This window comes from Lynx rufus, unplaced genomic scaffold (assembly GCF_022079265.1).
Source record: "Lynx rufus isolate CCGP_SWC_20201006 ecotype Redwood Valley unplaced genomic scaffold, mLynRuf1.p SCAF_34, whole genome shotgun sequence".
NCBI lineage: Eukaryota > Metazoa > Chordata > Mammalia > Carnivora > Felidae > Lynx > Lynx rufus.
This window is the reverse complement of record NW_025814850.1, coordinates 2,154,587-2,167,363: the sequence shown is the minus strand read 5'-3', so window position 1 is coordinate 2,167,363 and position 12,777 is coordinate 2,154,587. Positions and strand designations below refer to the sequence as shown.

The 12,777-nt window shown below is 59.3% G+C and overlaps 2 protein-coding genes across 2 annotated transcripts; both read left to right on the top strand.

The window, feature by feature from the left end:
• Positions 1–993: 993 nt before the first annotated feature.
• PYY (peptide YY) lies at positions 994–1,792 on the top strand. The gene is made up of 3 exons (XM_047093548.1): positions 994–1,181; positions 1,294–1,374; positions 1,544–1,792. The coding sequence occupies exons 1-3, from the start codon at positions 994–996 to the stop codon at positions 1,566–1,568; spliced, it is 294 nt and encodes a 97-aa protein (XP_046949504.1). The 3' UTR covers positions 1,569–1,792.
• Positions 1,793–10,077: 8,285 nt separating this feature from the next.
• Positions 10,078–10,734, top strand: PPY (pancreatic polypeptide). The gene is made up of 3 exons (XM_047093317.1): positions 10,078–10,268; positions 10,487–10,558; positions 10,710–10,734. The coding sequence occupies exons 1-3, from the start codon at positions 10,078–10,080 to the stop codon at positions 10,732–10,734; spliced, it is 288 nt and encodes a 95-aa protein (XP_046949273.1).
• The last annotated feature ends 2,043 nt before the right edge of the window (positions 10,735–12,777 follow it).

The window sequence follows — 12,777 nt, the reverse complement described above, 5'->3', positions numbered from 1 at the left end:
GCCTCTCCTCCAGGATCATAAAGGTCAAGAGTCATGGTCATGGCTCCTACCCCACCTCCAGTAGAAAGGGGCTTTCCCCACAGATCCTGCCACTCCTCAGTCCCTCTCCAAGGTATTGCTGAGCGAGGTTGCCTTTTCCACAGAATGGTCACAGGTCCCACTGGCTGGAGGTCAAGGGTCCGGTCTGTGTCCCTTATTCCCACCCATGGGCAGGCTAGGGAAGATACAATCTCATCCCTGGCCTTAGGGGCTGCCCCAGGAGTCTAGATACAAACGCTTCACCTCCTCAGGAGGCTACACCTGCTGTTGGGGGGCTGTGGGGTGAAGATGGGGCTCAGGCTCTGTCCAGAGTCTGAGTTTGAGCCTGGCGCCTGCCCCCTCATCTCCTACAAGGTGGAGACATCACGCACTGTCTGGGTGGAAGCTCAGCGGTCTGGCAGGGGTGGAGGCAAGGAGGAGGAAGGGCCCTCCCCACGCCTCGAGCTCCCCCCCCCCTCCTCGGACTCCCCCTCCCTTCCCAGACCGGGGATATAAGCCCCGCAGGGAAAGCGCTGAGCAGAGGAGGAGGCCACAGCCCGACCTGCAGCAGTCCAGCCCTTGGGACTCCTCTCGCCTTCCACCTGCTCATCTCCGCTTCCAGAACTGTCGCCGTGAGTGGCCCGGGACCAGGAATGGCCTGTTGCCGGGGAACCCGGGCTATTTTGTGGGGAAACTGAGGCTGGGATGGTGGAAACTGGGGCTGAGTGGCCAGCATAGCCCTTTATCTCTAGCACGGGCGGGGGTTGGGGAGGCCGGCAGGGCTTATGCCTCCCTGACAGGGAAACTGAGGCACAGATGGGGCAGTGCCGCAGAACACACGGCGAGCCAGCAGCTGAGCCTCGGTCCGTTGGCGGTCCTGCACAGGCCGGGAAACGTGGGCCCCGACGGCAGGCCGCCTCCCGCCGTCGGGTGTCGAGGCGGGGGATGGCCCACGACCCACTGCCCCCTCTCCAGATGGTGACCGTGCGCCGGCCGTGGCCCGCCGTGGCCACAGTGCTGCTGGCCCTGCTCGCCTGCCTGGGGGCGCTGGTCCACGCCTACCCCGCCAAACCCGAGGCTCCCGGCGAAGACGCGTCGCCGGAGGAGCTGAGCCGCTACTACGCGTCGCTGCGCCACTACCTCAACCTGGTCACTCGGCAGCGGTGAGCGCGTGCGCCGGCCTCCGAGCCGGGTCCCTGGGGCTCCCGCCCCCTCCTCCCCCTCCGCCCGGGGGCGTGCCCGCGGCTGACCCCGCCCCTCCGACCCCGCCCCCAGGTACGGGAAACGCGACAGCCCGGAAGCGGTCCTCTCGAAACTGCTCTTCCCCGACGGCGAGGACCGCCAGGTCAAGTCACGGTAAAAGCCCCCCCCTCCTCCCCCCCCCCCCGGCCACCCGTCTTGTCCCCTAGTGCTCGGTCTGGGATGTGCGGCCCCACGGAGCCCCCACCCTGGCCCCACCACCTGGCGTTTTCACGCCTGGATCCGAGGCCGGCTCTGGGCGATTCCTTTCCTTTCCGTCCTACAGGCCAGAAGGCGCGTACATGTGGTGACGACCCCAAGGCCTCCTGGGAGACACGCCGACTGCACCGACCTCGTTTGCATGTGTGCTCCCGACCCCGGAACCTGGGTTCCTCTCGCTGCCTACTGTGCCTGGGAGGGGGTGGGGGTGCTGGATGGGGTCTTCATCCCATTTCTCCGTGCCCCCGGCCCCTGGGCTGGAGGGCTGTGTGTGGTCTTTCCCTGGTCCCCAAATAAAGAGCAAATTTCACTGAAACGGAATGTGTGCGTATTTCCTTTCCCTTCTCCTTCGTGGAGGTGGCATCCGGGGTGGGGGGGAGGGGAGGGTGGAAGGATCGGAGAAGACTGGGCGCCCCAGACAAAAGACTTCCCAGGACAGGGCTGGGAGCTCCCCGGGGCTCTGAGCTAAGAGAAGACACTGTGGCCCAAGCAAGGGGCCTCGGTGGCACTCTCCTGTTGGGTTGGAAGTGGGGCAGGTTGAAAGTTCCTGACAAGGGGCAGGGAGGAGCCGGAAGGAGAGCTGGGACAGGATGGGGGGCTGGGGTGGAAGGGAGCCGGCTAGGCAGCCTAGGAGAGTGGCTGGGAGCAGAGATGGGATCCAAGATGGGACTGTGGAGGAAGTCATGGGGCAGGGGGCGGGGTTGAGGTGCGTGTATGTGTGCTAGGAGGAGGGGTCATTTCTCACATCTCCCATTCCCTGGGCACGAGGGGCAGTGGGAGTGTGGAGGGTGCCCTTCCCTTAGCAGTGCCCTCCCCCACGTTGCTGAATTCCCACTCCATGGCTAAGTCACTAACTGTGCTTTCCTAGTGACAAGGCTATGGGGACACCCTCCAGTGCTGCCCCCCACCCCGCCCTTCTCTAGACTGGACACTGAAGGCTGAAGGCGCTTGGGACGTCTGAACTGGAGTCTGACCCAAGTCCCTGACCACTCTGTACGGATGACAGAAGAATCCCAGAGCTTGCCTGCAGGCTGATCTTCCCTGATACCCTTCCTTCCCAGCCCCTTTCGTCCAGGAAGCCTTCCTGATTGTCCCTGATCTGCACACTTCCCTCTGAGGCAGCCCAGCTCTCATGGCCGCTGCTCTGTTCTGTCCATGTTGCTGTGCCCGGTCTCCCTGCTAAGTCTGAGGAACCCCTGAAGGACAGGCCTATGTCTGCCCGCTCAAACACAGCCTCCTCCATCTGTGGGTTCTCACCTGGGCCTCTGGGGCAGCAGGACACGGACAAGCCCAAGGCAGGGAGCTGGGGGTGGGGGTGTGGCGGAGCATTGGATTGAAGCCCAAACCCCAGACCCAGAGAGGGTCAGAAGGTCGGGAAGGCTGCGTGCGTCACTTCGGAGGTAGGGGTCTCGCAGGACTATTTGCACTTAGGTGGCTATGGGAGGAGAGAAGATCCTAGGGGGCCGGGGCTCTGACTCTCTCCTCTTCCGTGCTGCTACCTCGAGTGGAGCCGGAAGGGTGAAGTGAAGGCAGGCCCGGGGCCTGGTGCACATCGCAAGCGATGCGGACTCAGATGCTCCAAGCCTTTGTCCAGGCCACTGTCCTGCCTGCAAGGAAAGGTCTGGAAATCAGCTTCAGGGTAGTATTCACCTCCTCCCAGAAGCCTCTCCTGATTTCTCGGGGGTAGAGTTAGCGTCTCTGGTTCCGTCTCCCTACTGCCCTGTCACTAGCCGCTAGCCGCTTCCCGTGTCATTTTGCCCCCCTCTTCTCTCCTCCCATCCCACTCCCTCCGCACCAGGAGAGGAGGGGTGGGAACACAGAATGGCTGCCATGAGCTTTGGTTCATTCTGTGTTGTCAGAGGAGTGGGACGGTGCGTGCCTGCATCGGTGTCCATGGTCGCCTGGCTGGCGGCCTGCCTGGCGGTCAGTTTGAGGCTGAGGGAAGAGACCCCTGCTGTGAATTATGTGCGACCACAGACCGTTTCAGTTTGACACGTCTGGTTGACCGCCAGTGACAGGGGTGCACCTGTTCCCTTGGAGTATTGAGCCGGTGGATTAACCAGACCCCACCCATGTGGCAGCCGGAGGGGCCTTAGATGTGATATGAATGGTGACAATAATAGCTACCTTATGAAGGAAGCACTTACGTGCTCTAGCACCGAGCTATTTGTCTTACGCACACCGTATTGCTAGAATATTGATTTGGCTTTTTTTTTTTTTTTGAATTTTTTTTTTCAACGTTTATTTATTTTTGGGACAGAGAGACAGAGCATGAACGGGGGAGGGGCAGAGAGAGAGGGAGACACAGAATCGGAAACAGGCTCCAGGCTCCGAGCCATCAGCACAGAGCCCGACGCGGGGCTCGAACTCACGGACCGCGAGATCGTGACCTGGCTGAAGTCGGACGCTTAACCGACTGCGCCACCCAGGCGCCCCGTGATTTGGCTTTTTAAATAGAGGGAGAATCAGCAGTGGCTTGAACAAGACAGAAATTTCTTTCCTCTTTTTTTAAAAAAAATTTTACTGTTTTATTAATTTTTGAAAGAGAGAGAGAGAGAGAAAGTATGAACAGGGGCGGGGGGGGGGGTGGGCAGAGAGAGAGGGAGACACAGAATCCGACGCAGGCTCCAGGCTCCGAGCTGTTAGCCCAGAGCCCGACACGGGGCTCGAACTCACGAACCGTGAGATCATGACCCGAGCTGAAGTTGGCCGCTTAACTAACTGAGCCACCCGGGCGCCCCAGAAGTTTCTTTCTCTTTTATATAAAATTTAAGTGGCATCTGGGGAGTCAGCAGCTCCCTTCCCCGAGGACATCCCGAAGCCCAGGGTCCTATTTTGTGGCATCCCAATGCCCTCCTCTACATGACTGAAGATGGCCCCTCACCCCCTCTGTGTTCCAGTCAGTGGGAAGGGAGGGAAAGGGGAAGTGCAGGCGTGCTGTCTCTATGCTGCGTCACAGTGACCCTCAGACTAAGCAGTCTCAAACAACCTTTTCATTTCACTCATGCTTTTGTGGGTCAGGCTTGGAAAGGGCTCCGCTCGGCACCTGCCACTTGGAATGTTTCACGCAGTGACAGTCAGAGGCTGGCTGGGGCTGCGGTCGGGTGAGGGCACCCCCGTGGCTGACGCCCAAGAAGGCTTCCTCGCGTGGCCACTGCTGGCTGCTGGCTGGGGGCTCGGCTGGGTCTGCTGACCCCGCACCTGCACGATATTGACGGGGGAGTGGGACCTACACGGTAGCTGGCTCCCCCAGGGTGAGTGCTCCAGGAGGATCGAGGAGGATCCAGTGACTGGGGATTCCTGGGGCTGCTGTGACAAAAGACCACAAACCGGGTGGTTTCCCAGCAGTTCTGGAGCTGGGAAGTCTGGAACCAAGGCTTTGGCAGGGCTGTGAAGGAAGGGTCTGTTCCCGGCCTCTCTCCGTGGCTTGTAGACAGTTTCTCTATTTCTTCACCTCGTCTTCCCTCTCTGCACGTCTGTTTCTGTGTCCAAATCGCCCTTTTATTTAAACACAGCAGCTGGGGCGCCTCGGTGGCTTAGTCGGTGGGGCGTCTGACTTTGGCTCAGGTCACGATCTCACGGTTCGTGGGTTTGAGCCCCGCGTCGGGCTCTGTGCTGACAGCTCAGAGCCTGGAGCCTGCTTCGGATTCTCTGTCTCCCTCTCTCCCGGCCCCTCCCCCACTCACACTCTGTTTCTCTGTCTCTCAAAAATAAATAAATGTTAAAAAAAATTTAGAAGAAAACAACAACACAGCAGTCACAACAGAATAGGGGTCCACCCTGCTCCGGTCTGACCTCACCTTAATTAGTTACATCTGCAATGACCCTATTTCCAAATAAGGTTGCATCCCGAGGTACCGGGAGTTAGGATTTTGACACATGAATTTGGGGGTGGGGACACCATTCAACCCATAAACGACCGTCTTTTATGACCTGGCCTCACAAGCCACATATCACCTTTCCAACTCTGTTGGTCAAAGCGGTCACAGGCCCGCCCGCATTCGAGAAGAGGGGACACGGACCCCATTGTAGAACTACACACGGGATAGGAGGTATTTCTGTGGTCATTTTTGCTACAATCTGCCTTGGGACCCCACGCCCACTCCTAGAAACAGAGCAGCAAGAGACACGTAAACGCGCGTCTCATTTGGTTAACACTTAGTCACGTGGCCCCACCTCACCGGGAGAGCAACCCAGGAGAGGTCTTTAGCTGGGTGGCCCTGTGCCCAGCTCAAGCTCTTTTATTATTATCTTTATTAAAAAAAATTTTTTGTTTAGCGTTTATTTTAGGGGCGGGGGTGCAGAGAATCCGAAGCGGGCTCTACCCCGTCAGGGCAAGGCCCGATGTGGGGCTTGAACTCACCAATTCATAAGATCATGACCCGAGCGGAAGTCAGGCGCTCAACCCACTGAGCCACCCAGGCGCCCCTCAGGCTCTTTTACAGAAGGCAGCTGTCCTGATCACTATACCACCAACGCCTCCAAGGTCTTCTGTGATGGAAAGAGGAGAGAGTGAGTATTGGGGCAACTCGTGTTATCTGTTACAAACACGATCTCCTTTGAACACCGTCTGGAAATCATCTGGGTCCATCTCTTCATCAAGCAGGTGGGAATCCTGAGAGTCTGAATCTGAGCTGTCACACGGGGCTCTCCCCCACGACTCCTTCAACGGCAGGAGCCCACGGCTGGTGCAGGGGCCTCAGAGACGAAAGATCTGGATTCGCGTCCCGTCTGCCATTAGCAGCCGTGTGACCTCGGCCTCGTCATCTCATTTCCCTGCCCACATTTCTTCACCGGTCATTCGGGGAGACTTACACCTTGAACGATAATAGTGACAGTTCGCTACTTTAAGGGGACTCAGAGAGGTTATGTACTTTGCCAAAGGTCACACAGCTGGTGGGTGGTGGAGCTCGTGAGGAGTTAACTACAGCCCAGGTCAGCTGGGCACAGCCTGGCACAGGCTTATTAACACCCTCTGTTATCCTTCACTCTTCTCCTCCACTTCCAACGCTTCTCCAAACTGCTGTGACAACTCTCCCTTCCAACTACCCCAAGGGAAAATCCCCCTCCTTCCCCATCCAGCCCCCGCTTTCGGAAAAATCTAGGCTGACGAGGATAGGATTTATATTTGCAGGTGCTGTGGGCAGGAAGGGGAAAATACTGAATTCTGTGCTGCAGGGCCCTGGGTGCAGTTGGAGTCTCCCGGGGGGAGTAAAGTAGGGGGCAGAGTCCAAGCTCCAAATGGGTGACCTGAGCCCCTAGTCGGGCCTGAGTTGATTTCGAGGGCGTGGAAGCGGGCTCAAGGCGTGTGCGTGTGTGTGTGTGACAGCTATCTTCAGCCTAAGGGTTTCTCCAGGGAAGAGGGGACCCCCTGGGTTCCTGGCATCTGGGGGCAGCCGCCTTTCCGCACCTTTGCCGCGACCACCCAGTGCGGGAAAGAGGCATTGGCCTAAGAGCTGGGCCAGGCCGCTTTGGAGGCAGCCTTGGGACAGGTGGTCATGGAGGGTGCGAGGCTTGTCAAATTCCTGCCCTTGCGGTCCTGTCGCCTATGTGGGGACCCCCCATCCCGCTTGCGACCGCACCCTCGGCCTCACCCTGGGACCCCACGTGTTCCTGGGGTGTTCCTCGCCTAGTTTCAGCCGAGCCCTCACCCCACCCCCAACGCTGCCCAGTGGCCATCCTCCCCGTCCTAGAGGGCATGGGGGTGGGCAGGCGGAGAGGGGGGTTTTCATCTTCCTTCAGTCTGCCTGCCGGGAAGTACTCGGGGCCTCCTCTAGGCAGGGCTCCACAGCAGACTTTGGGCCTATGAAGACGAGTGAGAAGCGTAGCTCAGTTCTGGAAGTGGCCAGACAGCTCAGAAAGCACATCCACAGCCTCTTTCTCTTTGCCCCAACACCCCGGAGAGGACCCAGAAGGGGAATCTGTTGTTTGCAAAGGAGAAAAATGAAAGCTATAGGTTCGGTTGACGTGGTGGAATACACGTCATTTCGTAGGCACAAGACACAGCTCTGCATGGCTCTGGCACTCAGGTCAATCCCCAGATCTACCCTCTGTCCGAAAGGGCTCCGTCCTGACGGGGGTAATGGCAAACAGGTCCCACCAGGCTGTGATCTGGCGGGAGGCCAGGCCCTCCGATCTAGGGTTGGAGCCTGGCGCCCCCTGGTGGCACAACGCAGCCTCTGCCGCCTCGCCACCCTCGTTTTGCAAAGTGGGCCCCAGGGCCAGGGCTTGCCCAAACAGACGCACCTCCCAGTTTGCTTTTGGGATGTAAGCTGTCGTCCGGTGAAGCATTATTGTTCTTCTTGTTACCAGAAATCAGAATTGAGAAAAACAAGGGGCGCCTGGATGGCTCGGTCAGTTAAGCGTCAGACTCTTGGTTTCAGCTCGGGTCATGATCCCAGGGTGGTTGGTGAATTCGAGCCCCACTTGGGGCTCCGCGCTGCCAGTGTGGAGCCTACTTGGGATTCTCTCTCTCTGCCCCTCCCCCACTAGCTCGCTAGCGCGCTCTCTCTCCCTCTCGGAATAAATAAAAACTTAAAAATAAACAAACAAAAGAATTGAGAGAAACAAGGCAGAACATTGACATTTACTGAGACTTGCTTTTTTATCCTCACTGTCTTACGGAAAATCAGAACTCAGAGAGGCGGAAAAAGGACTCTTGCCCAGACTCACACCAAGCCAACGGCAGAGCCAGGATGTGGACGTCCCGGTAACCCAGCCAGTTACTGCTCCTGGGCCTGAGCTGGGGAGGGGGCTGGGGTTGAGGGAGGGGCGCTTAGTAGGGCAGACCCAGCGGCTCCTGGGGGGTGCAGGTGAGGCGGCACTGCTGGGATCGTGGGGTGGGGATTCTAAGCCAGAACTTGAGTCTTACGCAGCTGTGTGGTCTCGGGCAGGTGTCTTCACCTCTGTGAGCCTCACACTTCTTGGCCCAAAAGTGGCCAATTATAAGGATACTTTGACAGCCCCACTTAGGAAAAAGGAGTCCAGATTTTGGAGTCAGGCGTTGTTAAACTCTGGATTTGCCAAGGACGAGTTACGTGGCCTGAGGCTAGTTACTTAGTATCTCTGAGTTGGTTTCTGAGTCCGTGCCCAGGAATTGTCGCAAGGACTCGGTGAGTTGATGGGGCTTGGAGCACGCTGGAAAATTCAAGGCTTTGCACATGATGCTGGTTTCATCAGTGGCTTGGAAAGGAGCTCTGGGAAATGGGTCTGGCACCCGATCCCCCCACGCCAGTTCCCCCGACCCCAGTCATATCGGTTCTCAGGTTCACCCTACACACCAGCGGGGAGAAGGTTCCGCCCTGCCTGGGTCCCCACTCCTTCCCACACTGTCTAGTTACCTCAGGCAACCGCCCTTTTCCCCCTCTGTTCTCCTCACGACCTGGAAAGGAAGTCCAGACTCGGTCCTGGAGTCTCCTACCCAGAGCCTCAATCTTAGGCCCCGGAGGGATTTCATCTGAGGATCCCAGTTAATCCCCAGGAGGCCTGAGGGGCTGTCCCAAGGCCTAGGACCAGAGCCTTTCAGTCATCCTGAGGTCCTAGAACCCACGTCCTCCTGGAACCAAGCCTGTGATGGTGCCTGGGCGGGGGCCCACGGGAGACTTACCGTGGTTCACTTTTACCTGTTATGCGGCTGGCCTGGCACCCACAACACTGCCCTGGCCCCCTCCCGGCCCTGGCGTTGTGGGTACCAGGGAGACGGTGGGAGGAGGGGTGAGGGCAGGGGAGTGAGAGAGGCTGACAGGAGGCGGGGACTCTGGGGGGCTGAGGGCTATAAAAGGGTACGGCTGAGGGGCCCGGGCACCCTTCGGCTTGAGGCAGGCGTGCGCGCGCGCACTCAGGACTCAGGGTAAGCGGTCTCAGCCGGGGTGGGGGCCAGCCTCTGCAGACTCCTTGGGCCTCGGGCCTGGGATGGGGGAAGGACTTGATGCCTTGCAGAGCAGGGGTGGGTGTCGGGGGTTCTGAGGTCCTGCTTGGAGTGGACTCTACACCTGGACGAATCTGCCACCCTGGAAGAGCAGTCTGCTGACCAGAAGGCAGAAAACGTGTGCGGGGAGTGGGTGGTGGCCACGCACACAAATGTGCGTGACCGTGACCTGGGGGGGGGCGGGGTCTGAGCGTGCAACCGTGCCTATCGGCTGAGGGTGACACGGGCGACAGCGTCCTCTCCAGGAGCTGTACCTGGATGTCAACCCTGGCGGCGGAGGGGGGTGGCAGACCCACGGGCTGGGGATTTCGGTCCTTGGGTTCCCAAGTTCATTCTGTGTGCTCCCACTCGGTCGGTGAGCTGGAGCACCCCTACATCCCACCCCGCGTCTGCCTCCTCAGAGCCACAAGGTTCTGGATGTCGTGAGTCCTGGCTCCCCTGCCCCACGTCCCCCTCGACTGTGCCGAGGGCCTGGCTGAGCTCCGGCTGCTGGGCAGGTCATGACCTGGCTGTCCGTGCTCCCCCGGGGCAGGGTCTAGCAGGTGGGGTGGTGGGGGCCGAATAGCCCTTCACTCTGCCGGTTTGTCCCCAGGCTTGGACAAATGAGTGATGGGTCAAGGGGTCGGGCAGGTGGACTCAGCTCTGCCTCTATCCTCCTGCTCCTCGTTCCTCAGATGCCTGTCGCCCGCCGCTGTCTCTCCCTGCTGCTCCTGTCCGCCTGTGTGGCTCTGTTGCTGCAGCCACCGCTGGGTGCCCGGGGGGCCCCGCTGGAGCCGGTGTACCCGGGGGACAATGCCACGCCGGAGCAGATGGCCCAGTATGCGGCCGAGCTCCGCAGATACATCAACATGCTGACCAGGCCCAGGTGTGTGCGAGAGAGAGGGAGAGAAATCCCCGTCCCCGTGGCCCTGACCCATGAGCCCAGCCATGCTCTTGGGAAAGCAGAGCATGTCTACTGACCAGGCCTGGAGCCCTGGGCCCTGGGTGGGATGGTGCCCAAGGGTGGGCCTGAGGCGGGTGGGCTGGCCCCTGGGCACAGGTCTTCCCGCCTTCTGCCTCTCCACGCCCCCCTCCCCCCCCCAGGTATGGGAAAAGAGACAGAGGAGAAACGCTGGACATCTTGGAGTGGGGCTCTCCCCACGCAGCTGCCCCCAGGTAGGTTTGCTTCCCTGCTGTGTGTGCCCAGGTCCCCGGGGGCTGTAATGGGGGTGGGGGGAGGGGAGAACACAGGCCCAGAGTTGGCCTGATGTCTCGAGGGCGCAAGGACTGTCCACCCCCACTGCCATGTCCTGCCCTCTCCTCACAGGGAGCTCAGCCCGATGGACGTGTAACGCCACCGCCTGCTTCCTCTGGCTCCAAGGGCAGTGCCGGCCCAGCTCTCCCCTCTGCGCCCTTGGCAATGGCCAAAGCTTGCTCCCCGCTGCTCCTCCGCAGACTAAATAAAGCAAATCAAAGTCACAGCTTCTCTGTGTGTCTCTGTGGACCCCTGGGGGGGACCGGGGGGGGGGGGGGGGAGGAGCAGGCCCAGTGCTCAGGAGAGAAAGGGGGAGGGGAGGGAGGCGAAGAAGGGAAAGGAGGGTATTGTCAACGATCCAGAAGGTCTGTGGGGTCTTCAGAGCCCTTCAGCTCCTCCTCCCCACTTCACAGAGGGGCAGGCCCAGGGGAGGCGGGGACTCCTTCAAGGCCATTCAGCAAGTCAGTGAGGCTTGAATTTTCCCATTTCAGCACTTTAGACTTTCCTGGTCAACAGTCTGATGACAGCCCTGCCCCTAAACGTACCCTCTCCTCCACCAATTCTTTCCTACACCCAGGCAATAGGTGAAGTACTAATTTATACTAAAGTGTCCTTGACACGGGGGTGGGGGGGTGGGCAGGGGCAACGGCCCAGCCCTGAGGAATGACTGGTGCTGCATCAGCGGCATTAAGAGCCACCCTTCCCTGGACAGGTCAGAGATGTGTCACTGTGCACGTTCAGTAGGAACACGGCTCATCAGGGGGCGCGGGGCCCGGCAGAAGCGTGGCCGGTGGAGGGGGACTGTGACAGGGAAGGATCTGGAGATGGGGTCATGTGCAGACTGTTGGGAAAAGGAGCTTACCGTGTGCCAGGCGCATTCAACAACGCTGTGAGGGAGATACTGTTAGCCTCACTCTACGGAGGACGAAACCGAGGCTCAGAGAGGTGCAGCCGCTTATCCAAGGTCCTGCGCAGACAGCAAGCTAGTAATACAGGGCTACGGCATTGGCTATAGAATCAGATGAACTTGGGTCTGATTCCAGGATCTGCCACTTTCTGTCTGTGTGCTTTGGGGCAGGGCTATAACCTCTCTGAGCTTCAGATTCCTCATCTGTAGAGTGGGAAGGATGACAGGGTTGTCGTGAGCATGATGTGAACTAACACATATAAAACACTTAGCGTGGTCCTCGACCCAGGTAAATGCTTAGTAAATGGGAGCCTTTGAGGGGCAGACTGGTTTACAGCTCCCGGCCAACCAGCTGCATCCACGAAGCATGTAGAAAGATGAGCAGAGAGGAAACGTGTTTCAAACACGCAAAGCTGCACTTTCTGGAAGAGGGTGACGGTGAACTCCGCGTGGCTCCTGGATGGGGCTCTGGAGGGCAGGCTTTCCGTGATGAGAAGGAAGCGTCTTGGGAGGACCAGAAACTTAGAGAGAACTTGTCCTCAGAAGTGGTGGAATCCTGGTGTAGGAGCTGCTCACGCAGCTGCAGGAGGGGAGGCCGCAGGGGGAGTCGGCCTTCTGGGAGGAGGTTGGGTTAGCCGAGAGTTCCAGCCACCCCCAGGAGTCCAGTCTTCGGCTTCCACACTCTGGTTCCATGAGGCTGAGGACCCGGATTCTGCCCCAGGGAGGCCAGCACTGAGGATAAGTCTCGAGTCTCGGTGGGCCCCAGTGCCTTCTCCAGCCCTTGCCCTTCTTGGACACCTTGAGTAGGTGGGATGGGACAGTGTGTGTGTGTGTGTGTGTGTGTGTGTGTGTGTGGCAGCTATGAGGCAAAGGCATGGCTGAAGGTGATTCTCAAACCCAAGTGGGTGGATGGGAGGGGGCCGGTTTCAGCAGAACAAAGTCTGAGTTTGGATGACGGAGGCCAAAGCCCCAGAATTTTCTCTGGCAGCTAAGGGGATAGGCTCTGAACAGGGAGAGAGGTAGACACTTCCCCGGGGCAGGAATTAGGATCCTGCTCAGGACACACTTGTGTGTTGAGAATTGGCTCAGGAGAGGTGCGTCTGCTGCTGACAGCCCCTGCCCCTGCCCAGGCCTTCTGATGGCCACCAGCCCCCAGAGGAGAGTGGCACCCTGGCACCCGGCTTCTCAGGGACAGGCCCCAGGCTGGGCTCCTGCCTCTTCCTCTGCTCTGCT

Coding starts and splice junctions, on each gene's coding strand:
- PYY (XM_047093548.1), top strand. CDS start 994: ATGGTGACCGTGCGCCGGCCGTGGCCCGCCGTGGCCACAGTGCTGCTG. Junction 1,182..1,293: donor AACCTGGTCACTCGGCAGCG/GTGAGCGCGTGC, acceptor CCCCGCCCCCAG/GTACGGGAAACGCGACAGCC. Junction 1,375..1,543: donor GACCGCCAGGTCAAGTCACG/GTAAAAGCCCCC, acceptor TCCGTCCTACAG/GCCAGAAGGCGCGTACATGT.
- PPY (XM_047093317.1), top strand. CDS start 10,078: ATGCCTGTCGCCCGCCGCTGTCTCTCCCTGCTGCTCCTGTCCGCCTGT. Junction 10,269..10,486: donor AACATGCTGACCAGGCCCAG/GTGTGTGCGAGA, acceptor TCCCCCCCCCAG/GTATGGGAAAAGAGACAGAG. Junction 10,559..10,709: donor CCCCACGCAGCTGCCCCCAG/GTAGGTTTGCTT, acceptor CTCTCCTCACAG/GGAGCTCAGCCCGATGGACG.